Source organism: Pieris napi, chromosome 20 (genome assembly GCF_905475465.1).
Source record: "Pieris napi chromosome 20, ilPieNapi1.2, whole genome shotgun sequence".
In the NCBI taxonomy this organism is placed as follows: Eukaryota; Metazoa; Arthropoda; class Insecta; order Lepidoptera; family Pieridae; genus Pieris; species Pieris napi.
Window position 1 is genome coordinate 2,012,040 of NC_062253.1, and position 26,989 is coordinate 2,039,028.

Sequence of the window (26,989 nt, forward strand, 5' to 3'; positions counted from 1 at the left end):
ACTACAGAAATAAAACCTTTCAGTGAACGAGTGCGTTCCGTTTTGCACGTACGTTGAAATGAATACGTTTTTTTTATTCGACTCGAGAAAATGGAACCAAATATTATGTGCTTTCACAAGTGAGTGTTTATTATTTTTATTTAATACTAGCTGGCCTGGCGAACATCGTACCGCCTAAAGGCTGATTCACGCTACACCGTGTCTCGACCGGGCCGTGCCCCGCCCGGGGCACGGCCGGGGCACGGCCTAACATTAATGATATACTTTTGTATGAAGTAATTCATGCCTGACCGTGGCTCGGCCGTGCCCCGGCCGTGCCCCGGCCGGGGCACGGCGTTGTAATGTCGGTGGGTATTGTTTCCCGGCTCCGGCACGGTCCGGCCCCGGCACGTCGTAACATGAACGTAGGCGCCCGGGCACCCGCAGAGCAGTCAACGTCAAATCTTAGTGAGGTTAAATTTTTTTTTGTTTTTTTTTTTGACAAAAACAGATATAGTCGTCCAAACACGTACGTGCGTACACCCAAACAGCCCGGTGTAACATGAACCACTGTCCCAGCCGGCGCACGGTGGCCGTGTCCCGGCCGGGGCCCGGCCCGGTCGCGACACGGTGTACCGTGAATCATCCTTAACAGTCGATTCTTTATTTTTTTTAAATAGTTATTCTGCTATTCGGGACACCGGTTTAGCTAGTAAGATAAAAAAAGAAAGTTGATAAGACAACAAATACATTATGTCGAAAAATAAAAGTTTACCTTCCCGGAACCCCTCCCTCCACTAACACTTGAACTTTATGATGTGGTATTAAAGTTCAAATTGCCTTTAAATATTATTACGAATATTTTGTATGGTAATATAGAAAAGTGTTGTTTTTAGACTTTTTCACTCAATTTTTTAATTTTTCTCTCCGTAAGAACCATCCTCGTACTTCAAGGAATATTATAAAAAAGAATCAGACAAATCGGTCAAGCCGTTTTCATGTTATGTCGTGACAACGGAAAACGGGTTTCATTTTGCAGTTTTGGGTTATGGAAGTAGAAGGAAAATTATATACAGTATTTTTAAGATTTATTTATTTCCAAATTTCCTATTTTTAATTTAGTAACTTAATACTAATACAATAGAAAACTAACGTAAAACGTAATACAAGTAAAAACTTAAAAACCTAAACCATTTTATAACTAATTATAAATAATTAAATTCTTGTGAATTCAGCCAGTGTGCAACTAAATATATCCGTCTCACAAGCAATAGTGTTTAGGGTGCGCAAAACACGCCTAAATGGTGCTTCACTAAGTTCATCCGCGCCCGAGGCACTGCCAGCAATTGCGACCGCTTACCCCGCCGAGTGTGGTTATTTGGCACACGCAGCCCCAGTCTTTCCAACATTTCCGCATTATAGATTTTACCTCTAAGGATCTTATAAAAATATAATGTGATAGTAAGGTCCCTCCTTACCTCTACCTTGTATCCAACCATGATGATGATGCCAGTTGATTGGAAAACAACTTTTTTATATAGTAAGGAAATGCTGAACGGAATTTTAGTCAAACATGGATTATGTGGGGTTTAAGCTTAATTTACAACCTTATCCTAACCTAAACCTCTTCCTTTCTTTGAAATCCTAAAGTTACTAGAACTAAAAGTCTTTTATACGTACCTACGGCTCGCTTATCTGCTACTTTTAATGTTCCAGTGAATAGGCTATCTCGTTCTTACAACCTAAATACTAACATTGATGAAAATATTGATATATTTTACTACAATCTTCCAACTTACCGTAACTTTGTTTAACATGTTCTTAATGTGATTTAAGTTAATATTTAGTATTGGTTATTTTTTCTTTTGTGGTTGCTTGTTTAATTTTTGCTTAGCTAGCTTGCTTATGTTCTAATATAATTAAAGTATGTCTATTATGGATTATAAGTAACAGGTTATGCCACGTATTGAATTTGAATCGTTAGACATCCCTACTCATCAGAAAAGTAGACCGAGGGTGTAGGCCGAAAGAAAACGCGGGTGTAAAGAACTCTCGGTACTCTTTTAAAATAGCAAATCACATTGCCTGTAGGAAATTTTGGTCTCAGTTACTAATCGCACCATTGTCACCTATCTATTGTATACACATACTAGTGGACCCGACAGACGTTGTCCTGTAAGATATTTCAAGCGATTAGTAAAGCAAAGTATGAAAGTACCGACTGCAGCGCCATCTGGCGGGCTGATTTGTGAATCTAAACCATTCCCAGATCCCCTTGAACACACACAAAAAAATTCATCAAAATCGGTCCAGTCGTTTGAGAGAAGTTCAGTGACATACACACTCACAGAAGAATTATATATATATAAAGATATAAATTAATGTAATTACAGAGTTTACACTGTATATTGATTTTATTATATTATTCTGTAAAACATATAAATTTAAAAAAAAAAAAATTTTTTTGGAATAAAATATTAAATGGTGCTCATTAAAAAAATTGTCTGAGCGTTTCTTAAGGCAAATTTTGACCCTGATGCCCACTGAAGTATTTGCAAACCAATTCGAAATAGGATCCTTCAAGAGAAGAGCGTACTAATTCTTAAAAGGCCTGCAACGCACTTGCAAGCCCTCTGGCGATGTCCATGGGCGGCATCACTTAACATCAGTTGAGCCTCTTGCCCGTTTGTTATTGTAATTACTTCGGCGATAGTTGTAGCCTAAGTTACTTACGTTATCTAGCAGTCTACGTAATGGTGCATAAATTTTTAAGTTGTAATTAATAAAATTTCTGATAAATGTAAAACAGTTCCTCTGTATTAAATGACCAGTAAGAAAAACGCCATGTTTATGTTGTTTAAAAATAAACAAAAAAAAATCAGTGGTGCTACAACCTTTTTAGGTCTAGGCCTCAGATCTCTGAATTTCATTGATCATTTGTCAATCTAATAGGCAACCTTCCGTGCCTGACGCCGTCACTTTTTGGGTCTAAGGCAAGCCGGATTCCTCACGATGTGTTCCTTCCTCCGAGCGAATGTTAAATACGCACATAGAAAGAAAGTCCATTGGTGCACAGACGGGGATAGAACCTTATGATGGCCTTATCGGTAACAAGCGATTGTTTCCAGGCAACCCTAGTTACAATTAAAAGAAACCCCTACAAAGGGTAAAAAACAAGAAGTGCATAAATAATAATAAAAAAATATTGGTTGTTTGTAAAGTAGGTTTACGATCGAGATGTTTACGTGATAACGTCTTATTGGTGATATAAGTTTTTGGGAAGTAAGGAATTAATGAAGATAACAATTTTTTCAAATTTTAAATTACATCTATCGTTTTATTCACACTTTTGATGATAAATTTCGGGTGTAAAATGACAAGTTTACTTATTCGACTATGATATACATTTTTCTTCATACATTCACGGAATGACTGGCAGCGCTCGAGATGAGACGGGAGATCGGTCCGTCTCTCTCTCGTTATACCTGCGATCGCGCTCGTGAGGTTTTGGTGTGACACAAGTTTCTGAACATGTCACCCGACTAAAACGATTTTAAAGACGTTATCACGTCAAAAAAGAACATAAAATAACATGTAACACTAACTATACCTATTATAACGTAAAATCTTAAAAATAATTATAATATAAACAAAAATGTAATAGCTAATTCTAGGGTTAATCAGTCACAATTAATTTATAAAAGTAGCTAATTACGAGGCAGAAGATAAATTATCTAAAAGAAGATTTTTAAATAAATTAAAAGACTGAGCTCGGCTGATATCAAGAAGTAAGGAGTTTATAATATACTAGCTGGCCTGGCGAACATCGTACCGCCTAACAGTTGATTCTTTACTTTTTTTAAATAGGTACTTATTCTGCTATTCGGGACAACGGTTTAGCTAAGATAAAAAAAAGAAAGTTGATAAGACAACAAATACATTATGTCAAAAAATAAAAATTTACCTTCCCGGAACCCCTCCACTAACACTTGAACTTTATGATATGGTATTAAAGTTCAAATTGACTTTTAAGTATTATTACGAATATTATGTATGGGAATATAGAAAAATGTTGTTTTTAGACCTTTTCACTCAATTTTTAATTTTTCTCCGTAAGAACCATCCTCGTACTTCAAGGTATATTATAAAAAAAAATCAGACAAATCCGTCAAGCCGTTTTCATGTTATGTCGTGACAACGAAAAACGGGTTTCATTTTTATATATATAGATTATGTATAAAATATATATAAATAATATTAATTATTACTGTATCGTGCTACCAAGTTTTTTTGACCTTCAAGGTTCTGTAATCGAATAGAGGGAAAACACACGTAATGTTTTTAATACGCGTTTAAATTAACATGTTTATAAAATAATATAATTGGTTTTTTTTTAAACGATAATAGGTATCGTGCGATCGACAAAACATAAAAGGATAAGAATGGCTAATAACATTTTAAATTACAATTAAATGTTTTTTATAAGTCGTTTTATAAAGTTTTGGGCTTATTGTATATATTTATTCAAATATGATTTATTAAATATATTTTTTACTTCTCACTTTATTACAGATTAAACAAAACCTTATTTCCTCGGATAGTTTCAGTGTAATAGGTTAGGTTAGAGTTAGGTATTGAATATTAAACTGTTACAGTGATTATTATTTGGTTTTTTTTCAAATTTTTCAAATTTTTTCAATTTTTTTTTCAAATTTTTGGGATCCCATAACTATAGCTTACGCTCTTCCGAAAACTATAACCTTGAAATCCCGTGTCATAACTCCTCCTTTCTTGGCGAATCCTTTAAGGTCTCTGCAGTTAAGCTATGGAACTCACTTCCAGTCCCTATTCGCTTAGCTCCTTCTCTATCTTCCTTTAAATCTCTTCTGTACAATCATTACCTGTCCACATCGTATCCCTAACTTTAATAATACTAACTAACCGACGTGAGACTGATCGTAAATTAAATTTAAAATGATTCATGTGCACTTTTTATTATTATTAGTATAATTTGTCTTTTTTTTAATGTATCCTTTATTAGTTTAGTTTGTTTTTTTTGTTCCTGTTTAGTTTCTTTTTCTTAACAAGTATATGTAATACATGTATTTTTGTACTTTTTGCCTACCTCATGTAATTTAATACATTTTCTTTTTTTTCTTTTCTCACAGTGGTTGCCTGGAAGAGATCGCTCGAAAGCGATAAGGCCGCCAGTTGCCTTTCCTTTACTTGAAATTTTGTTATTTTTTTTTATATAATTAAGCAACAAAGTGTTAATAAATAAATAATAAGTACCTCACCGGGAACACCACCAATCACCTACGTCATCGCGTAGTCAAAGTATTATGAGCTCGGGTCATTGAATGAAGAGGAGACCTGAACTATCAACTTGCTTATAAATAAAATACATGTATTTCTTGCAGTTTGTCTCCCAGTATTTAACTATGGCAACACTCTCGGTTGGATGTCTCCGATGTCTCTACTTCTCCAATCAAATCATTCACCATCTGGAGAACCGCTAACAGATGTAGAGGTATGTCAACATTCTATTTATTTATCTGCCAACGGTCGGCACACTGATACATTGGTACAAGAAAAGTAAAAGATTTAATGTGCAAGCGCTTATAGGCAAACATACCCGAAGAGATAAAAAAATTAAACAAAAGCAAATTATTATAAAACTACTAGCTGACCCGTCAAACGTTGTTTTGCCATATATATTATTCCTAGGAAACATTTTTGGTTCAATAAAAATAACTATCTACTATAATAAAAAATAGGGGTTGATCGTAGAGGGGTGATTTTTTTTTTATGCTGTATCATAAAAAAATAAAAACGAAAATAATAACAATAAAAATTTAGGGGTGGACCCTTAACATTTAGGGGTTTGAAAGATAGATAGTATCTGATTCTCAGACTTGCTGAATATGCATAAAAAATTTCATAAGATTCGGTCGCGCCGTTTCGGAGGGGTAGGTATGGGAACGAACATTGTGACACGAGAATTTTATATATTAGATAGGAAAATCGATATCGAAGTGTAAGGGGAGCTATGGATATCCAGACCTAGCTCTTTTATCAGAATCTGATTCTTCGTCATCGATCGATCGATCTTCTGATTGTGAAATATCTTAAAAGCAAACGGTATATATATAACGGTAATTAATTTTCTACAATTCTCCAATGACATTTTAAAGTGTGCTAACATTCAGTGTGTAATGTCATTAGAAAAAAAACGACGGCTTGCACTCCGGGAGTGCCGGCAGAAGTGAAAACTTGAATATTAACGTAGTGCATTTTTGATATTTTGGAATGGTTTAGGAAAAATTTTGAACGAATTGCTTTAATTATCAGTAAAAAAGTACGTGTATGTGGTAGAATACAATATTTATTTATTGCCACTTTATATTACATTAAATACGCCGCGCCAGCTGTCTACTTTCCATCCGTCTTACGAATTTTCGATCAGGTCACGTGTCCTGACGCGAGTTTAAAATTTTTACCCATTCCAAAAAAGTGTACAACGCCGCTAAAGAAGTTTTCACTTCAACAATCTATATCAATAAGGCGAAAAGTCGAGGCTATTTTTAAGTTACATTATTCCTGATATATTTAATATTAATTATTTCTAATTTATTAGAAAAGGAAGCCGGTATAGGCCGCTAGTAGAAAATACATTGACACGTTGTATCAGGAATCATCAGTTTCCCAACCTTTTTTTGTGCCATGCCCCACCTTATAAAACCAAAAAGTTGGTTTTTTGAATTTTTCACATAAATTTTGAGGTTATGTGAAAAATGTGTAAATAGAAAAGTTTTAGATCTTTTTATTACCTACAACTTTGCCGTTTAGTTTTCTTCGATAGGACTTTTAGTTTTGCCGGAAATCGAGATAAACCGTTTTTTACCCTTAAAACTCCCCCCCCCCTGCCCCTTCCAGACCTCAGATCGACCGTAATTTATTTTTCCTTTCATTTTGATCATATTCCCCTGCTTTTCTAATGGGTTTCATCCTACTGTAATTTTTTTTGGTTTCAAAAATTATCGGCACTGGTCTATTAGCCTATCTAAAATTCGTATATTCGTATGTAACATACATAATTAATATAAGAGGTTGGGGAAAAAGTTTCTTCGCATTTTTTAAGAAAATTCAAAACATTTTTTAAAATAGTTTATTTACATTTAACTAAAGTATGTAGGTACCATTTTATTCGATATTTTTTTGCCATCATTTAGGTAGGGACATGATCCCATTGCTACAGAAATTTTGGGACTTCTGATCAAAATACCGCGATAATTGGTTTTGGCAGTCCTCTCGTGATGTTAACCTGACACTGCCTAAAGAATTCTGAAGAGACTGAAACAGGTGGAAATCTGAAGGTGCAAGGTCAGGACTATACGTCGGATGCATTATCACCTCCTAGCCAAGCTCTCTTAGTTTTTGCTGAGAGGCTAAAGATGTGTGAGGTCTAGCGTTATCATGATGAAAAACCACACCCCTTCTGGTGATTAATTCCGGCCGCTTTCTCTCATTTTCTTGCTTTAATCTCATCAGTTGTTCGCAGTAGAGTTCAAAATCGATGGTCCTGTCTGGTGGTAACAGCTCATAATGAATAATGCCCTTACAATCCCACCACACACACAACATCACCTTGTTGCGAGTTATCCCGGGTTTCGCCACAGTCTGGGAAGCCTGACCGACCTTTGACCACGACCTTTTTCGCACGTTCTTGTCATACGTGATCCACTTTTCATCATCAGTTGTCAGCTTCTTCAAAAATGGTTCGGTTCCATTAAGTCGTAATAAAGAATCAAAAATGAGTACACGGTTCATTAGGTTTCTTACAGTGAGCTCGTGAGGTACCCAAATATTGAGCTTTTTGTGTACCCAGTTTTTTCCAAATGCACCAAAACTTTTTTGTGGTCAATTCTCCGTTCTTCAGCTACGTCTTAGCTACTGATATGCCGATCTTGCTCCACTTTTTCAAACATGGCATCCATTTTATCCGTCATAGGGCGACCAGAGCGACTTGGATCTTTGGCATCAAAATTTCCGGATTGAAAACGCTTAAACCAAATTTGTGCTACTGTCACAGACACTGTGCTAGGGCCATATTAACATCACAAATTTCTTTCGCGGCTTGTGTTGTATTTCGACCTTTTTTGGAGGAAAATTATAAATGTATCGAATTTCTTCATTCGGTTCACTCATCTTGACGGTACGAAAAATAAATAAAAAACAAACATTATCCTAATTTGATTTTGGAATTATCTTCTTTAATATCTCAACATTCCTTGATAACAAAACCAGCCAGATCCATATAGTACAGCCAAAGAGGTTTTATTACAAGTTCATACATACTGTAATGCGAAAAGACTTTTTCCCCAACCCAATATTACAAAATTTAATTTTAAACTTGAGAAACCTAAATGATACATTTTACGTAGAAATCGTTCCAATTCAGTCTCAAGTCACGTTGTGTTATATCCAGCTGATTTCGATGTCCCTCTTAACAAGCAAATTGCCCCCTTGTGGGGCGTAGGCCCACGTTGGGAAACACTGGTTTAGGTTACTCATACAATTAATTTGCGCTTATCTATATATATAAAAATGAAACCCGTTTTTCGTTGTCACGACATAACATGGAAACGGCTTGACCGATTTGGCCAATTCTTTTTTATAATATTCTTTGAAGTACGAGGATGGTTCTTACGGAGAGAAAAATTAAAAAAATTGAGTGAAAAAGTCTAAAAACAACACTTTTCTATATTCCCATACAAAATATTCGTAATAATACTTAAAAGTCAATTTGAACTTTAATACCTTAGCATAAAGTTCAAGTGTTAGTGGAGGGGTTACGGGAAAGTAAATTTTTATTTTTTGACATAATGTATATTTTGTTGTCTTATCAATTTTCTTTTTTTTATCTTATTAATAGCAGAATAAGTATTTTAAACAAATAAAGAATCGACTGTTAGGCGGTACGATGTTCGCCAGGCCAGCTAGTACTATATAATTATTAAATAACCCCTTTGAAAGCTGACTTAATACTTAGTATAGTAGGAAATTGTGCCCCGGATAAGAAAATTATCAGTTATAATACCACAGCTTGAGGGACCTTGAGGGAAATGCCCGATAATTTTGAAGCTCGTGTGGTATTCGGGGGATTATTTTTCCGACCCAAATGTCGGCCAATAGAATTGCACCATGAGACGAAATGTACAGTTAACAAATAAGAATTTCATAATGAATAAAACAACTACTTAATACTTTTCTTGAAGCAACGACCAGAGAAAATTTTCACAAAAAATTATCAGTATAATACCATGTAGGTTGTACCACGTGACGTCGAATGGTGCAATTCTATTGGCCGATATTTGGGTCGGAAAAATAATCAGCTATATAACCTTGGGCTTTGAAAATAAAACTGAGAAATACATTAAATGATTACACGATAACAGTAATGTTCATGACACTTTTTAATTCTATTCTTTTGAAAATATTATTGTAAAGTCCATCACTTAAAAGCCGAAAGGAAGAAAATTACGTAAATTATTTGTGAATTAAGGGATTAAGTGGGTAGCGACCTAAAAAGGTCATTCCTAATGCCCCAATTTACTATAATGGCCCATTATTAGGTTTTTGTTTGATGCAGACAAGCGAAATTAGCGCGGGATTTTTTAGCTACTCTTTTTTTTTTTTTTTATAGAACGGGCGGCAAACGGGCAGGAGGCTCACCTGATGTTAAGTGATACCGCCGCCCATGGACACTCTCAGTGCCGGAGGGCTCGCGAGTGCCTTGCCGGCCTTTTAAGAATAGCTACGCTCTTTTCTTGAAGGACCCTAAGTCGAATTGGTTCGGAAATACACTCGGCGTCAAAAAAATCGCACCTTCCTAAAAATTCGTGTCAAGCGATTATAACTTCTAAGATCCTTCCTGTACCCTATCATTATTAGTATTATTTAAAAGCTTAATTAATAAGCTTTCAAAAAAATAATCATTTGTTTACGGAAAATCAAAAACCACAAATCGCCAGCACTTTGATTAAAAAGTGGCGATGTACGCGTTTGGAGGCTCACTAATTGTACCGCCCTGGACGCGTATAAAACGAAGGGGTAAAAGTCTATTATGGGTTATTCGCTATCCAGACGTCACAGAGGTCACTCCTGAAGAGCTTCGACAAGAAAAAGCCCAGTGAAAATGGATACCATGGCAAAGCAGCAGCTCAAGTGGTGGCCCTACTGCAAATCGGACTACGGCAGGTTGAAGTTTCTCGGCAACTGAAAATCAGCCGATTTCGAGTGCAACGGGTATACCGACGGTTCCAAGAGACTGGAGGTTACATCAGGAGACATGGATCCGGGAGACGTCGCTGCACTACCGTCAGAGGTGATCGCTTCATTGTGTCGACGTCTTTACGGAACCGCTTCTCCAACGCTGTGGAGCTGCAGCAGCGGCTTTGAGCTACTCGAAGGACAGCTCACAGCGTTTCCACTATCAGAAGAAGGCTGTGAGAGAAGAATTTGCTGCCCCGGAGCGATTTTACGAAATGCACGTGCCGTGGACATTCGACCAGTGGAGGAATGTCCTGTTCTCCGACGAAACCCGAGTGTGCCTATACACCAACAACATGCGTAAGAGAGTCTACAGGCGACCAGGGGAGCGTTTCACACCAGCCTACACCGTGGAAATCGTCCGATATGGAGGAGGATCCTGCATGTTCTAAGGCGGCATTTCTATCGACGGCAAGACAGACCTCGTGTGCGTCTCCAGAGCTGGAGATGGTCGTGGCCAGGGGTCTTTGACTGCCCACCGGTATATCACCGAGGTTTTGGAGGAGGATGTGGTCCCATGTGCAGGTTTTGTCGGCGCCAACTTCGAGTTCATGCACGACAACGCCCGGTGCCACACAGCCTTGATTGTCAAGGACTACCTACGTCGAGTTGGCATCAAGGTTATGGACTGGCCAGTAAGAAGCCCCGACCTCAATCCTATCGAGCACCTCTGGGACGAGCTGAAACGGCGAGTTCGGGCCCGTAATCCAGTTCCTGCCACTCTCGATGAGCTTCGAGATGCCGTCATCGAGGAGTGGGACAACATTCACCAGGAACACGTCGTGACGCTCATCAGGTCCATGACTGACCGCTTGGAAGCTGTTCGGAGGGCTAGAGGAGGCAACACTAGGTTTTAAGACTAATTTCTAAGGATTGTCATTGTTTATTTTTAATTTTTGTATCGTTCCTTTTATTTGTAATTTTGATCAGAATACACATTGTTTCACATTTTCCCAGAATTTTCTTTTTTTATTGGGGTTGTGGCTAATTTCCTACCGTTTTCAAATAAGGGATTTCATTAGCTTTCAAATGATACTAATAATGATAGGGTACAGGAAGGATCTTCGGAGTTATAATCGCTTGACACGAATTTTAGGAAAGGTGCGATTTTTTTGACGCCGAGTGTACTTCAGTGGGCAGCTGGTTCCACATAGTGGTTGTGCGCGGCAAAAACTGCCTTGAAAAACGCTCAGTTGTGGAACGGCGGACGTCGAGGTGATACGGGTGGAATTTCGTATTCTGTCTCGACGTCCGATGATGAAATTCAGCTGCAGGTATTAATCCGAACAACTCCTCTGAACACTCTCCATGGTAAATGCGGTAGAAGATGCAGAGTGACCCCACATCTCTACGCAACGCCAAAGGATCAAGCCGCTCGGAGAGGGATTGGTCGTCGACGATTCGAACCGCTCTGCGTTGTATACGGTCAAGTGGAAGGAGCTGGTACTGGGGAGCCCCCGCCCAGAGGTGAGAGCAGTATTCCATGTGGGGCCGAATTTGCGCTTTATATAGTTGCATGCGGTGGCCCGGAGTGAAGTACCGCCTCGCCTTGCTGAGCACACCAAGCTTTTTGGAGGCTAATTTAGCCTTTCCCTCTAAGTGACCGCGAAACTGAACGTCGTTCGATATGTCAACGCCAAGTATTCCAATGCTGGCTGTGGCTTTAAGAAGAGTGTTTTCGAAAAGAGGAGTAGCGACAAAGGGTGTTTTTTTAGCGGAAAACGCGCAAACTTGTGTCTTCTTGGGGTTAAATTGGACTAGGTTTTGTCTGCCCCAGTCTGAGACTCCACGTAGTAGAGTTTCGACTTCAGACACAAGTTTGTTCCGGTACTCATCAACAACTGCCCGAGAAATACCTGCCCGGCCAGTGTAAAGAATATCCCCAGTGCTGTCATCCGCATAGCAGTGAATATTGCTAAGTTGCAACAGATCATTGATATGCAGAAGAAATAGGGTCGGGGATAGAACACAGCCTTGTGGGACCCCAGCGTTCACGGGTTTAAGGTCGGAACATGCTCCGTCGATGACGACCTTGATGCTCCGATCGGCCAGAAAGCTGGAGATCCAATCGCATAATTTCTCGGGAAGCCCATAGGCTGGAAGCTTCGAAAGCAGTGCTCTGTGCCACACCCGATCGAAGGCTTTCGCTATGTCCAAACTTACCGCCAGCGCCTCCCCCTTGGACTCAATTGCCTCTGCCCACCTATGGGTAAGGTATACAAGGAGGTCACCAACTGAACGACCACGACGAAAGCCGTACTGAGAATCGCTAATCAACTGGTGGCCTTCTAGATAACTCAAGAGCTGGCAATTAATAATGGTTTCCATTATTTTGGAGAACAAGGAGGTTATAGCTATTGGGCGATAGTTGGACGGATCAGAGCGATCGCCTTTTTTTGGGATCGGATGTATCGAACCGGTCTTCCAGCACTTCGGGACAGTGCCGAGCGAGTACAGGTACCGGAAAAGGCGCGTTAAGACCGGAGCCAACTCAGGAGCACAAATACGCAGCACAATTGGGGAGATACCATCCGGCCCGCTCGACTTATGAATGTCCAAGGAAGATAGTGCTTTGCGGACAGCACGTTGCCGGAATGTGATTTCCGGCATCGAGGAATCACACCGCGAAATGGTCGGTGGTGATCTCCCTCGGTCATCCAAAGTCGAGTTGGACGCGAAGAGACAGCCCAAAAGGTCGGCCTTCTCCTTCGCAGTGTGGGCCAGAGAGTCATCCTCCCTGTGCAGTGGCGGAATGGAGGGCTGACAAAAATTCCCCTGGACAGCTTTGGCGAGAGACCAGAAGGCTCGAGTCCCTGAAGGGAATTGGGCCAATCTCTCGCCAAATCTGGCAATGTGCTCTGACTTTGCCTTAGTGATTTCCCGTTTGAAGGACCTGGAGGCTGAGTTATATGCTGTTTTAAGTTCGCTGGTATTGGCATCACGAGATTTCGCCGCTTCCGCCCATGCCTTAAAGCATTCACGCTTTCGACGCGAGGCCGCCTTGCAAGAACGTTTAAACCAGGGCTGAGACTTGCCACCGATCGGCACCGCAGAAAATGGAATAAAGAGTTCCATGCCCTGCAGAACCACTTCGGCGACAGAGGCGGCGACGGAATCTGGAGCTTCCGGCGAAAAGCACATAGGCCCCCAAGGGTAGGACGCAAAGAAAGACCGCATCCCGTCCCAATGTGCTGACTTATAGTGCCAAATACGGCGACAACCCATAAAGCGGGGCCGTGAAGGGCGCGTAGATGGCACAGTACTCCGGACCACACAATGATCGGATGAACCCAATGGCGGGTCAACAGAGACTTGATAGTTCTCCGGATGTGAAGTCAGCAGAAGGTCCAACAAAGAGGGTTTATGACCATCCACATCTGGTATTCGCGTAATCGCAGGGACCATTTGTGTCAGGTCGTAGGCTAAAGCAAAGTCGTGAAAGGATCTTCCCGCGTGATCGGTAGTTCCAGAGCCGAGCCAATCGGCATGGTGGGCGTTAAAATCGCCAAGTATCACGATTTCAGCGGTAAACCCTTTCGAGCAGGGAATCTGTAGCCATTTGAATGTGCTCTATGAGTCGGTCAGTTTCGGTATTTCCGCTATGGGACCTATACAGGCATGCGTAGAATCGCGGATGGTCATCGCAGACTACGCGCAGCCAGAGGTTAGATAGGTCCCTTCCTTCAAGCGTCCCGAGGGGACGAGAACAGATATCCTCTCTGACGTACACGCAAACTCCCGCCCGCGGCACAAACGAATGTTCCAATTTGTACCCCGGGTAGGAGAGGTAGGAAGTATCAGCCGGGGAGGAAATCTGAGTCTCGGTAAGAAAGAGCAAGGCCGGCTTCGCAGTCTCTAAATGGTAGTGGACTGCGTTGATATTGGTATTGAGCCCCCTAACATTTGTGAAGTCCACGGCGAGTGTGGACGGGGGTGCCTTTGTAGGATTGCTCCGTTTGCCCCGAGAACGATTCTCCGGGAGTCTCTCTCACCGCACGAAACGCGAGTACAATAAGGCAAACTTATTGCATCACTTCACGCCGGTTTTCTGAGAGACAGTGGTACTGCCCCGGTCGTGCCTGCCCATTTGGCTGAAGCCCGAAGGCAACAGCATGGCACTCCCACTAGGAAGGGGTTGACTGATTGCGCTGATGAAATAACCTCTGTCACAGGTTATTTCACCAGTGGGCGATGGGGTCGTCACGTCCCGACGCCGAACAACTCTCACCAGCGTTTGAAAGCGTTCAGCGTTTTTTATATGTATTGAATGTCAGGAGTATCTGAATAGTATATATGTATGAGCAAGTTGCACTAGATGACTAAATATATTATGAGAGGGTGAGACGTAAGAACCTAACAACCCTACGGATCCCTAAGCCCTACAGACGTACCCTAACACATAAATAGTGAATATATAAATAAATACGGGATGTCTGCTCCAAGAGACCTAAGCTAACAGACGGAGCCCTACGGGTAGGATCAAAGCTTCGAGGTGGTGGGATTATCTCAAAGCGGGCAGGCTCACCACAATAATTAAGGGCTTGAAGTAGTCTTCGCCACTTTGAGAGGAAGCGAGAAATGAACAAGACAGAGCAATATTCAAATCTGATTTATTGTTATAAAACAATATCTTAAATACTAATTACACCTATTCAACATACATGATTTTATTCTAGTGAGCTGTTGGTGTATCGCGCATCTTCAGCTGTTAAGATTTGGAACACACGTGAGCCGTGTCAGCAGTTGGTCAATATTCAAATAAAATATAATTAAAATTGCTCTTCAGCCTTGCGATTCTGTAACTCACTTTTCGAACTCACACAGCGGTTTTCACAGCGGCTGTCGCGCTCAAATCAGTTTTAAAGCAGTCGTTTTACGATTTGGCATTCGGATAAGCAATAAACTACAAATTCCCTCATTATCAGAAGGCAAATTCGTAAAATGACTGCTTTAAGACTGATTTGAGCGCGACAGCCGCTGTGATAACCGTTGTTAAAACCGTTCGAAAAGTGAGTTACAGAATCGCAAGGCAGCTGCTAAGATTTAAAACACACGTGATCCATGTCAGCAGTTGGTTGATGTTCAGATGATGACAGGGAAAACGATACCCATTAAACCTTCAATCCACCGTTCACATTTTACCGTGTATTTTCTTCAACACAAGGTTTTTTTATATACGCAGGAAGGCTCATCTGATGTTAAGTGATACCGCCCATGGACACTCACACTTGCAGTAGGCTTTCAAGCGCGTTGCCTTTTAAGAATTGGTACGCTCTTTTCTTGAAGGACCCTAAGTCGTATTGGTTCGGAAATATATAAATTGGAGGTTTAATTTCTTGTATTTCACAGATATCCTGGTTGGCGGCCATACCGTACTTAGCTGGAGTACCCCTTTACTTCGTCTTGGCATATATTGGAGACAGATATGGAAGAAAACGTACACTGCTTCTCTCCACAGCATTGGGTTCTGTATGTGCTTTATTATTTTGTATCCAGGACTGGAACTGGTTTCCTTAGGAGTAATCCTAGCGAGAGCTCCTGCCTCTCAGTAAACAATTTTCTTTCTTCTCACAGTACTAGTTTTTGATAGAGGGAGGGACCAAGGCTTGTTGGAACGAAGTTCCTTATCGCGCGTTGTGAAAGGGGGCTAGACGGAAAAAACATCTTACGAAAAGTTGTCACGACACTTTTTTGCTATTTGCTATTGTAATACACCGGTTCTCGTCCGATCACCGAAGTTAAGCAACGTCGGGCGAGGTCAGTACTTGGATGGGTGACCGCCTGAGAACACCTCGTGATATTGGCTTTTTTTTGTAGGGATAAGAAATGAAAATTATTTTTGGAATCACTTAACTAAATTATTCTTGTTGGAACGAAGTTATCGAGCGTTGCGAAAGGGGGCTAGACGGAATAAAATAAGATTTAAGACCAAAAGTTGTAACGACACTTTTTGCTATAGTTGTTATATTTTACATTTTCGATTTAACTATCGCCAACGTCCATACCACGTTGAATACACCGGTTCTCGTCCGAACACCGAAGTTAAGCAACGTCGGGCGAGGTCAGTACTCGGATGGGTGACCGCCTGGGAACACCTCGTGATGATGGCTTTTTTATTTCGTCGTAAGATTGGTATCGAGAAAATGATATGATATATATATATGATAGATACTGTTATGATACCAATTAACATATAAATTAATCGAAAGGAATTTCGTTCCATCCGGGTGTCCCTTGACACCTCTAAAGTTTTTATTTGTCTTTGTTTCGCATATCTATAGCTGGTTAAGATAAAAAAAAATGTTTATTATGGAATATAAGATACAGGTATCACTTATTCCACGTCAATAAATTTAAATTTGTTGGCCTGCATAGTAATTGGAGTTCTTTTGACAATCTTATTACAAATTTTATATTAGGGGGGATACATGTAATTTATTGTACAAATTACTAAGCCGGCTCTAAATCATTGCGATCAACGTAAAAATTGTCACAAATAAAGCAATAAAAAAAGTAATAAAGCAAATTTGGTTGCCTGAAAGAGATCGCTCGAAAGCTATAAGTCCGCTAGTTGCCCTCCTTTTCATGTATGAATCGTGAGCATGTGCAGTACATTGAACAATTCCTTACTTCTAACATAATCAACTCCACAATCCACTAAGACTACCTAAAGTTAGTAATTATGTTTTGGGAAAAGGGATACACTTCTTTAATAAAATCCTAGAGGCTCTTTTATCTCTGCCTTTTAATAAATTTAAGAAATGTATTAAAGAAAAGCTGTGTACAAAGGCTTTCTATAAAGTTAACGATTATCTAGTTGATAAAAGGGCCTGGGACTAGTGCTAGACAGGCTACTTCTAATTAATTTGCGATATTTGTTTTAAAATAAGTGTTGTTTGAAGATTTGCTATTTTAAAAGAGTATCGAGAGTTTTTTGCGACGGCTTTTTCTCTCGGCCTACACCTTCTGTCTCCTTTGCCGATGATTAGGGATGTCTACCGATTCAAATTTAATGTTTAGTGATACCTGCATCTTATGTTCCATAATAAACGTATTTTATTTTTATTTATTTTAAATAGACTCTCAGTTGAGGTCTACTCTGGGAGATACGACTACCATTTGTTTAGAAAAATTACCCTCTCTTCAAGGCCGGCAATGCACCCGCTAAAATGGGAATTTCCAGATACCATACTTCTTTTCGTTGCCGCGGCAATGGACAAAAACGCTGGTGATATATTGGTATACAGTTGAAATATATTTATCACGTCACAACGTAATTTATATTTCTATTATTAATAGCAATTAATTACTGTGCAATTAACTTTTAAAAGTGTAATTAAATGTATAATAATCGAACACGTGTTTTCCAGAACACGTTATCTTTGAAAATAACACTTTAAAGTGTTACATAAAAAGTATGTTTTATGAAATATAATAATATTCAATATTTTACTAAACTTAACAATATTATTTAAGGGTAAAGGCGATCTAATGGCGAAAGTACTTTAGTCGACCAGAGTAGACCTCCTTGACGATGTCAGCCTTCCTAGTCGGTGGTCTTTTGTTCTGCCGGGGTCTCATGGAGATTCTAGGATCCATGGGTTCGACAGCCCTTACTGCCAGTCTTTAAATATGATGTGGTGTACTTTAATAAAAGAAAAAGTGTGTGTACGGTGCGCGTTAGATACTTCTTTGGCGTAACAAAAAACTTTAGAGGTGTCAAGGGATACCCGGATGGAACGAAATTCCTTTCGATTAATTTATATGTTAATTGGTATCATAACAGTATGATAGATTTTCTCGATACCAATCTTACGACGAAATAAAAAAGCCATCATCACGAGGTGTTCCCAGGCGGTCACCCATCCAAGTACTGAACTCGCCCGAAGTTGCTTAACTTCGGTGATCGGACGAGAACCGGTGTATTACAATAGCAAATAGCAAAAAGTGTCGTGACAACTTTTCGTAAGAATTTTTTCCGTCTAGCCCCCTTTCACAACGCGCGATAAGGAACTTCGTTCCAAAAATTAATTCTTCGTTTGTAGAAAATACAACACGAGAAAAATAGTAGTTTATACAACTGTCATAATATAATAGAGGGTATTAAAACGTGAGTGTTTTTTTCAAAATAAGATTGCACGAGTGTTTTAATACCTAATTATATGCAGTTGCATACACTACTTTATTTAATCTCATGGCTATAGGTTTCCAAGTCATAAAGTATTGGTAACATTTTGTCGTACGCTTTTCTTGACTTTTCTGGCAAAAGACTATTCGTCAGTTTCGTAGCTGTTTCTAGAATGTCAGGTGGAGTTAAATTTTCATCGGTATCGTCGGTGTTGCTTGACATTTTTGGGACTAAAATTTTATCCAACAACTCAAATTTATAAAATTAATTACTCAAATTCCTATGAACGAAATAGTGCCACAATGGAAAAAGTTTGTTATTGGTCTATTGGCTCGGAACCAGCGCGCTCACCACAGATTATGTGTACTTAAATTGAATTGAAACCTCCTTGGGACACATTGCACTTTAAAAATTAAAAAAATATCTTAAAGCATTGTTTTGTTTTAAAGAAGTATGTAAATAAAATATAAAAGTCTGTATTTCATTTCATAATATACATTGAAAGTTTTATTATAACGCATTATCGCGCATAACGCCTTAAATAAAGTTTATTTAATTATCACAAAATAATGTTGACTATAGCAAACTTCAGGGTGTCGGTTTTTGTGACGGTGTGCGCGCGCATCCCTAAAAATTTACTCTCATCATTTTTCCATAACGCGCCAAAAGAAGTATAACATTAATAAACATGTAAAAACTAACAATTTTCTATTTACAGACTATATGGATTCTGAAATTGTTCCCGCAATTTTGGCCTTTATTCGTATCAAGATGCATGGTTGGCATATTAATGGCGTGCAGTTTTGTCACATGTCCGGTTTATATAAAGGAAATAAGTGAGAACAGTATAAGAGGACATTTAGGCTGTTGGGTAAGATATGTTTCATTAATAACATATTATACTATACTAGCTGCCCCCGCGATACTTCGTTTCCCCTTAATATGTTTATTTTTACTTTGCCCACTTTTGTAGTAGCTACTATACCAATATATGGAACATTTTTCTATGGCCCATAGAGACTGTTCGCTTTTCCGAAATAAAACCTAACTAAATAAAACTATTTTTTTTTCTTCATTTTTTTTCCAATTGTTATTCTCAGAGTTCAAGGAATAAATAATAAAAAATACTCGCAGTCCAATCGAGTTTCGCACTTAGTATCATATTTTGCGATTCATATTTATTTACTTATAAAAAATAGGGGTGATCGTAGAGAGGCGAAGATGATAAAAAGTACATACAACCCGTATGTACTTTTGCTATATCATAAAGAAATAAAAACAAAAAATACCCAGACGTTTTAACGAATTTTGAAATCTATTTTATATCTATATATATAATAAAACTAAGTCGATAAAATGTGCGTGCCGATAAAACTTAAAAAGGAGTCCCGACACGATAAAGGGACTTATGTGGTGTGATAGCCCTTTATCCCCCCTCGAACAAGAAAGTTCCCGTTTTAATCTAAAGGGCATGTTTTTAAAGATATAAGGGACTTTCCGACCCTTCAACTTGGAAATTAAGTGCAGTGGCGCCATCTGTTATCGAATATTTGAACTTCGTTCAAGATAACTATGGAGACTATACACTCCAATAGTCATAGTGTATAGTCTCCATAGTTGTGAGCCATTACAGCATGTGTAGTAGTGGCGCGAAATTTAAAATTCCAATTTCAATAAAATCTTAAATTTCATTTGTTACTATAATAAAGTTGTTAAATTTTGTGTATTTATACGTCATTATTTAACGTATATTTTGGAGTTAAAGCGACATAATTTTAGTTATCCAAATTAGTTCTCAAAATATTTAAAAATTTAGGTTTTTAAATTTCGCGCCTTTACTACATACGCTACCGCTACAGAAGCTAGAAAGTTCCCGTTTTAATCTAAAGGGCGTGTTTAGGAACAAGAATTGCGAAAAAACTCTGAAATAATGGGAGGAGCTCTACTCATACTCTCAGGAGATTTTCGACAAACACTTCCAGTTATTCCCAAGTCAACATCAGCAGACGAGATCAATGCATGCTTGAAAAAATCACATCTCTGGCCACAAGTACAAATACTGCAATTAACAAAAAACATGAGAGTTGAATTATCAAGAGATGAAACAACAGCACAATTTGCTAAAATACTTTTACAAATCGGCGAAGGTACATATCCTACTGACCAAACGACCGGCCTCATTGAACTTAATAGTTTCTTAGATTTCTGTAATATAGCCACTACTGAAGACGAACTAATCGACAAAATTTATCCAAATATTATTCAGAACTATACTAATGCAGAGTGGTTATTTCAAAGAGCAATTTTTGCCACTAAAAATAATATTGTTGACGATATCAATTTTAATATTCTAAAGAAAATACCTGGTGAAGAGAAAATATATTAATCGATCGACACGATGGTATCCATTGAAGAAAGTGTCAACTTCCCCACTGAATTTCTAAACTCTTTACAAGTACCAGGAATGCCATTACACTGCCTTCGTCTGAAAATTGGAACTCCAATCATACTACTCAGAAATCTCAACTCCCCAAAATTATGTAATGGAACTAGAATGATCGTAAAACAGCTATCAAATAATATCATTGAAGCTGAACTTATTTCTGGAAAGACCAAAGGACAGACAGTATTTATACCTAGAATACCTCTGATCTCTTCGGAATTGCCATTTCAATTTAAAAGACTGCAGTTTCCAATAAAATTAGGCTTTAGTTTTACAATTAACAAAGCGCAAGGACAAACTTTAAAATATTGTGGCATTAACCTCAAAGAATCCTGCTTCTCTCACGGTCAGCTATATGTAGCTTGCTCAAGAGTAGGAAATCCGAAAAATTTATGTATATATACTCCGGACAATAAAATGAAAAATGTTGTTTATAAACAAGTATTGTAAATAATGAGAAAACGTTTTCAATAAACTTTTTTTTTACTTTTTACGTCATAGTTTATTTTTTTATTTCGACTCTACCACGTCATCTCATATCAACTCCCGGGCGAAGCCGGGTTTTTTAGCTAGTATATATATATAATGAAAATGGTCTTCGTTTGAGGCTCTATCACGCCTAAACCACTGATCGTATCGACATGAAACTACCACCATTCGATGCGAAATTTTTCCTAGATGGTTTATGGCTATTTATTTATTAAATTCCAACGTTCCTTCATTTTTATTGCTGTTTTACTTTTATGAAAATTTATCCATACGGACTTCACCGCGGAAACATTCGGGGAGGCTTCCTAGAACCTCTAAACGTCAACATCTGTTAAAAACTCGATTTTCTAAATAAGGAAGTTAAAAAGAAGAATAATAAAAATATGAAAAAAAATAAAATAATGAAACATAAAATTTATTTTAATTCGTCCAGCAAAGCGGGCGCGAAACGGCTAGTAATAAATAATTTCCAAAGAAAGTACTACATGCAGATTGATTAATTATAAAATCAGCTATATAAAAATAGGTTTGCAAATGTCATATTAATAATTATAATTTCTTCGTTTTAAAAAAATGTGTCAACTGTATTAAACGAATTTATGGGTGTCGATGTGTAAAACGTTACGGTGCGAGGCGAGGATTGAATTACGTGTTATTGTTAATATTATTTTTGACTTTCCAGTACTTAACACCACATAATGGTAACTTTTATATATTAAGAGTCACTAGGTGGTCACGAAACGTTTTACTATACTTAGGTGTCAATAATCTCCAAAAATTGCGTGACGTAATACTTAAACGCTCCCTTAACCAGGTAGGTACTATGTTTAATTAACACGGCTATTTTTTTCAGACATCAGTCTTCTACATATCTGGATGCCTTTTCACCTATGTTATAGGTGATATGTTGGATTACAGAACGATAATTTTCATCTGCCTTAGTGTGCCCATACTAAGTTTTTTTCTGTTCATTGCCCTGCCTGAATCTCCTTCGTACCTGGTACAAATCGGGAAAATCGAGGTAAGGTTTATATTTATTTATTTATTTACACTTCGTTACCATAATATACAAAATCATACATATCAAAAAAACAAATAAAGCAGGTAACATAAGTTATTAGGCAACGGGCGGCCTTATCGCTAACAAGCGATTTCTTCCAGGCAACCCTAATTCGGAACAAGGTAAAGTACAAGAAGTACATAATAATTTAACAAAAAAAACTAAACAAAATTTTTTTTATAGAACGGGGGGCAAACGGGCAGGAGGCTCACCTGATGTTAAGTGATACCGCCGCCCATGGACACTTTCAATGCCAGAGGGCTCGCGAGTGCGTTGCCGGCCTTTAAATAAAGTAAAATCGAAAGAAGAAATATAAATAAAAATGTAAAATGTATTAAGTAATTATTAAGGAACTTATAACTAAAAAATTTACTAAATACATATAAATTTGTATGCCATTAAAATCTTCATTAATCATTTTAATCTAGACGAAATGGTGGACAGTTTATGATACAATATGTATTTCCCTAAAAATAATTCAGCCTTGCGATTCTGTAACTCACTTTAAAATGACTGCTTCACGACTGATTTGTGCGCGACCGCCGCTGCAAAAACTGCTGTGCGAGTTCGAAAAGTGAGTTACAGAATCGCAAGGCTGATGTCAGAGCTCTTCTTACCAACGCCGCACTTGTGGCAAACGGGTCAATATCGACAGTAATGTTTTAAGCTTACCTACTGCCCCAACCATAACGCTGCTCTTTTTTTAATTGGTGTTGCCTTTAGGAGGACAATAGGTTCATGTTTTAAGCGTCCTATTTTAAACACTCTCTGGTAGATAATACAGAAGGCAAAAGATCATGTGACCGTTCACCAACCGATCAAGGGAAAGACTCATCGTCCTCAAAACTGTACACTGTAATAAGAGAGACAAAAACCGGTGGAAGCTGATAGTCCTTTCAGATGTTCAGATTGCCGTTCCAATTTCGATCATATCAATATTACAAACATAATATATATAGATGTTTTTTAATTGCACTCAACAATTGCTTATTAGTAATCATATCAAATATACAGTATTTACATTCTTTTTTTAATTTAATATAACTTTTATTACTAGTGAAAGGAATAACAGATATGGAATATTGATATGGTCACTGTAAGATGTTGTTAGGTTAGTTATTTACGTAATAACTTAAGGCAGAGGGTCCCTGAAGTAGAAAATAGTAAATAAATAATAGTAGTAAACAAATAAACGACTTTGTATTACATTGATCTAACACCTGTTTACGGTAGAACTGAGTTGCGAGATTTTTATTACGAGTAATGATTTTTATGCCATACAATACTGCCATCAATAATAATTATTTACTGCATAATACAGTCGTAATTTTTACGTATCAGATAGGAACGCTGTTTAACAATATAGGCTCAACAAATGAATTTGTTGTTTCAGGAAGCAGAAAAAGTACTACTATGGCTGCGTCGCAAAAGTGAAATTGACTGTGCAATAAGACAAGAAATTGAAACAATTCAATCAGAACAGAAGAACTACGAAGTCAATGATTCGTCTATAATTAAAGCTATTTGTAAGTAACTCACTTTTCGAACTCACACAGCGGTTTTCGCAGCGGCGGTCGCGCTCAAATCAGTCGTAAAGCAGTCATTTTACGATTTGGAATTCTGATAAACAATAAACTACAAGGAGGGACCTTATCAGAATGCCAAATCATAAAATGACTGCTTCAGGACTGATTTGAGCAAGACCGTGCGAAAACCGCTGTGTGAGTTCGAAAAGTGAGTTACAGAATCGCATGGCAGGTCTTAGACTCATATCATGTTTTCTTGACGATGTGACGGCGTCTGACTCACGTCTTCGATATAATTGCTTCTTCAGAATGTTTTCCTGTACGAGAAAGTAGAATTTACAGATTACATAGCCTACATGGACATATAGGTATACTCGTAGTATATCTAAATGGTCACCCTTATTTCCCATGTAGGTGTCCAAAATAAAACGAGCATTATTAATATAACCCATTTCATGGTTTGTTCAGGTTTAGATTTCTGTATCTGTTTCATCATCATTTGTCAATCCAATAGGCAACTAGGTGATTAGCCTCCTGTGCCTGACACACGCCGTCGACTTTTTGGGACTGATGCAAGCAGGTTTCATTACGTTTTCCATCACCGTTTGAGTGAATGTTAAATGCGCACAAGTCCAGCGGAGGATCAAGCCACAGGGCCAACACTGCTCTTCGTTTGTTCATATACTAAAGTTAAATATACAGCCATGCCCTTGCTTATCGCTTTGAAAATTGTTGCAGTTGCTGACAAAATCCTCTTCAAAGCATTTCAAATAGCGTTAATGGCTGCATTCGCTCGTGAACTGTGTGGTGCTATACCGGTGGGAAATTTTGCGGGAGATATTTTCGCAAGAGCATCTGATGGAACTCGTGTTGTGCTTAATCCTAACCAGCAGGCAATGGTCTTGGGAGCAGTCCAAACTGCCGCAACTATCGTCGCTTCTAATATAGTTGAGAAATCTGGAAGGCGGGTAAGTGGCTTTAAAAATGATTTTATAGTTTAACCGTTACTGTTATTCTTCAGTTCTTTTATTAATAATACTAGCGACCGTGGACATTTTTTTTTTAAATTTTGTAATAAAGTATTTTGAGTTTGAGTTTAGACATCACGCTTTTGTTTATAAAAATATACCTACACTATATCTGTTTCAGCCTCTTTTGTTCATCACATGTCTTATATCCGGAATAAGCATGTGCTCGCTGGCGACTTGGTTCCTCTTCAAAGACTACGGCTATAACCCTCCCGAATGGATCCCAGTTTTAACCCTCTGCATTTGTATCTTCTGTGATTCAGCGGGCCTCTTGCCAGTTGGAACTGTTCTAATAGGGGAAATTTTCTCCTTTAAGGTAAAAGATTTATTAAGTTGTGCTATTAATAATAATAATTCAACATTTATAAAGGTGTTGTTTTTCCAAATATCTCTTTCCATTGCTTTCTTTTTCTCGCTTCCTGCTAATGCTTCTATATCTTATATCTGTCACCGTAAAATTGTAAACACCGTTAGATTGTAATCTATCTCGCGAGATTATAAACTGTCGAAAGATTGTGAACCTCAACGAACTGCTTACAATTTAACGTATTATTATTCGGTAGTTATATGAAATTGTTGGAAAGTAAAATTAATCTGAAATTGACCAAAGAAGTTTGAATGATAACTAAGTTAGTGTAGTACAATCTACCGAATAATAATACGTTAAATTGTAAGCAGTAAGCTGAGGTTCACAATCTTTCGACAGTTTATAATCTCGCGAGATAGATTACAATCTAACGGTGTTTACAATTTTACGTTAACATATCCACCTTGTTTTAGGGCACCCTATTCTCCTTCTTCCCCTTGTTCCTTTCCATTCTTTAAAGTCCACTGCATCTGTCCATCTTGCTATATGTCCCGCCCATTTCCACTTCTGTTTAAGGGAATAAAGTGTTATGTGCTATTAGAGAATCGAAAAGATGATAAAACTACTCTTTACGCTACGCATTGCTATAGAACAGCAATATATATATAATGTTCCACCTCGGTAGGCCGGCAATGTGTAAACCAATTCAAATGTAATCAAGATGAACCATCAGGAGATTAATTAGATTTATATAGAGGCTTGTATACTTCAGTTACTTCCATAGTGTTATGACATATGGTATATTGCTGTGGGGCTCAGCGGCCGATATTCAAGATATTTTTGTTTTACAAAAAAGAGCAATACGCGCTATTTACAAATTAAAACCGCGTGACTCGCTAAGAGAATTATTTAAAGAGATTGGTATTTTAACAGTTGCCTCCCAATATGTGTATGAAAATATTATGTACATTTATAAAAACATTAATAAATATATAAAGCGCAGTGACTGTCACAATTTAAACACAAGAAGTAGGAATAGACTTGATTTTCCAGCTTTCAGACTTCATAAAACTGCTCACTCATTTATGGGGAAATGTACTTATACAGATATTTAACAAGATTCCGGACCGTGTAACCAAACTTCCGATACATGAGTTTAAGCTTTGCATCAAGAAAACCCTAACAAAGGGAGGATATTACACTGTTCGGGAATTTATAGACGATGACAATGTGTGGGCACTAGTGCCGCTATAAGATGGGGAGTTGACATGCATAAGAGTACAAATTGTACCTAAATGATTAAATGACTTATTATTATTATTATTATTTAAATATTATTTTACAGTATCGCGGAACAGTTTTAGGAACAAGCATGGCGATAGCGTCTTTCCTCGACTTCCTACAAGTATTATTCTTTAAGATGATATCAGCGCGAATTGGTGTGCATGTAGCCTTCTACACGTTTGCTGCCATGTGTCTCTTGATGGCATTATATATTTTCGCGAAGATACCCGAAACGCGTACAAGGCCCTTAGAAGAAATCTATGATGATTTGAGAACGAATAAAAGGAAGAGACCCCAGAAAACGGATGTCATAACTAGGTTTTGAAAAAACGGAAAGTTGCCCTGCGATTCTGTAACTCACTTTTCGAACTCACACAGCGGTTTTCGCATCGGCGGTCGCTCTCAAATCAGTC

The 26,989-nt window shown here is 38.1% G+C and overlaps 1 protein-coding gene and 1 non-coding gene across 3 annotated transcripts; both read left to right on the plus strand.

Moving 5' to 3' along the window:
- The first annotated feature begins 22 nt into the window (after window positions 1-22).
- LOC125059893 (facilitated trehalose transporter Tret1-like) lies at window positions 23-26,989 on the plus strand. 2 transcript variants are annotated; one of them, XM_047664574.1, is made up of 9 exons: window positions 23-119; window positions 5,400-5,509; window positions 15,661-15,780; window positions 19,158-19,310; window positions 22,225-22,392; window positions 23,825-23,957; window positions 24,696-24,925; window positions 25,107-25,301; window positions 26,638-26,989. In XM_047664574.1, exons 1-9 carry the CDS (start codon window positions 59-61, stop codon window positions 26,899-26,901), a joined length of 1,434 nt encoding a protein of 477 aa, XP_047520530.1. In that variant the 5' UTR covers window positions 23-58; the 3' UTR covers window positions 26,902-26,989. The 2 variants fall into 2 exon arrangements, with proteins under 2 accessions (XP_047520530.1, XP_047520532.1); XM_047664576.1 differs by having other exon boundaries at window positions 5,400-5,503.
- On the plus strand, window positions 16,303-16,421 carry LOC125060068. Its single transcript, XR_007118795.1, has one exon. It is a non-coding gene; the product is annotated as a 5S ribosomal RNA (ribosomal RNA).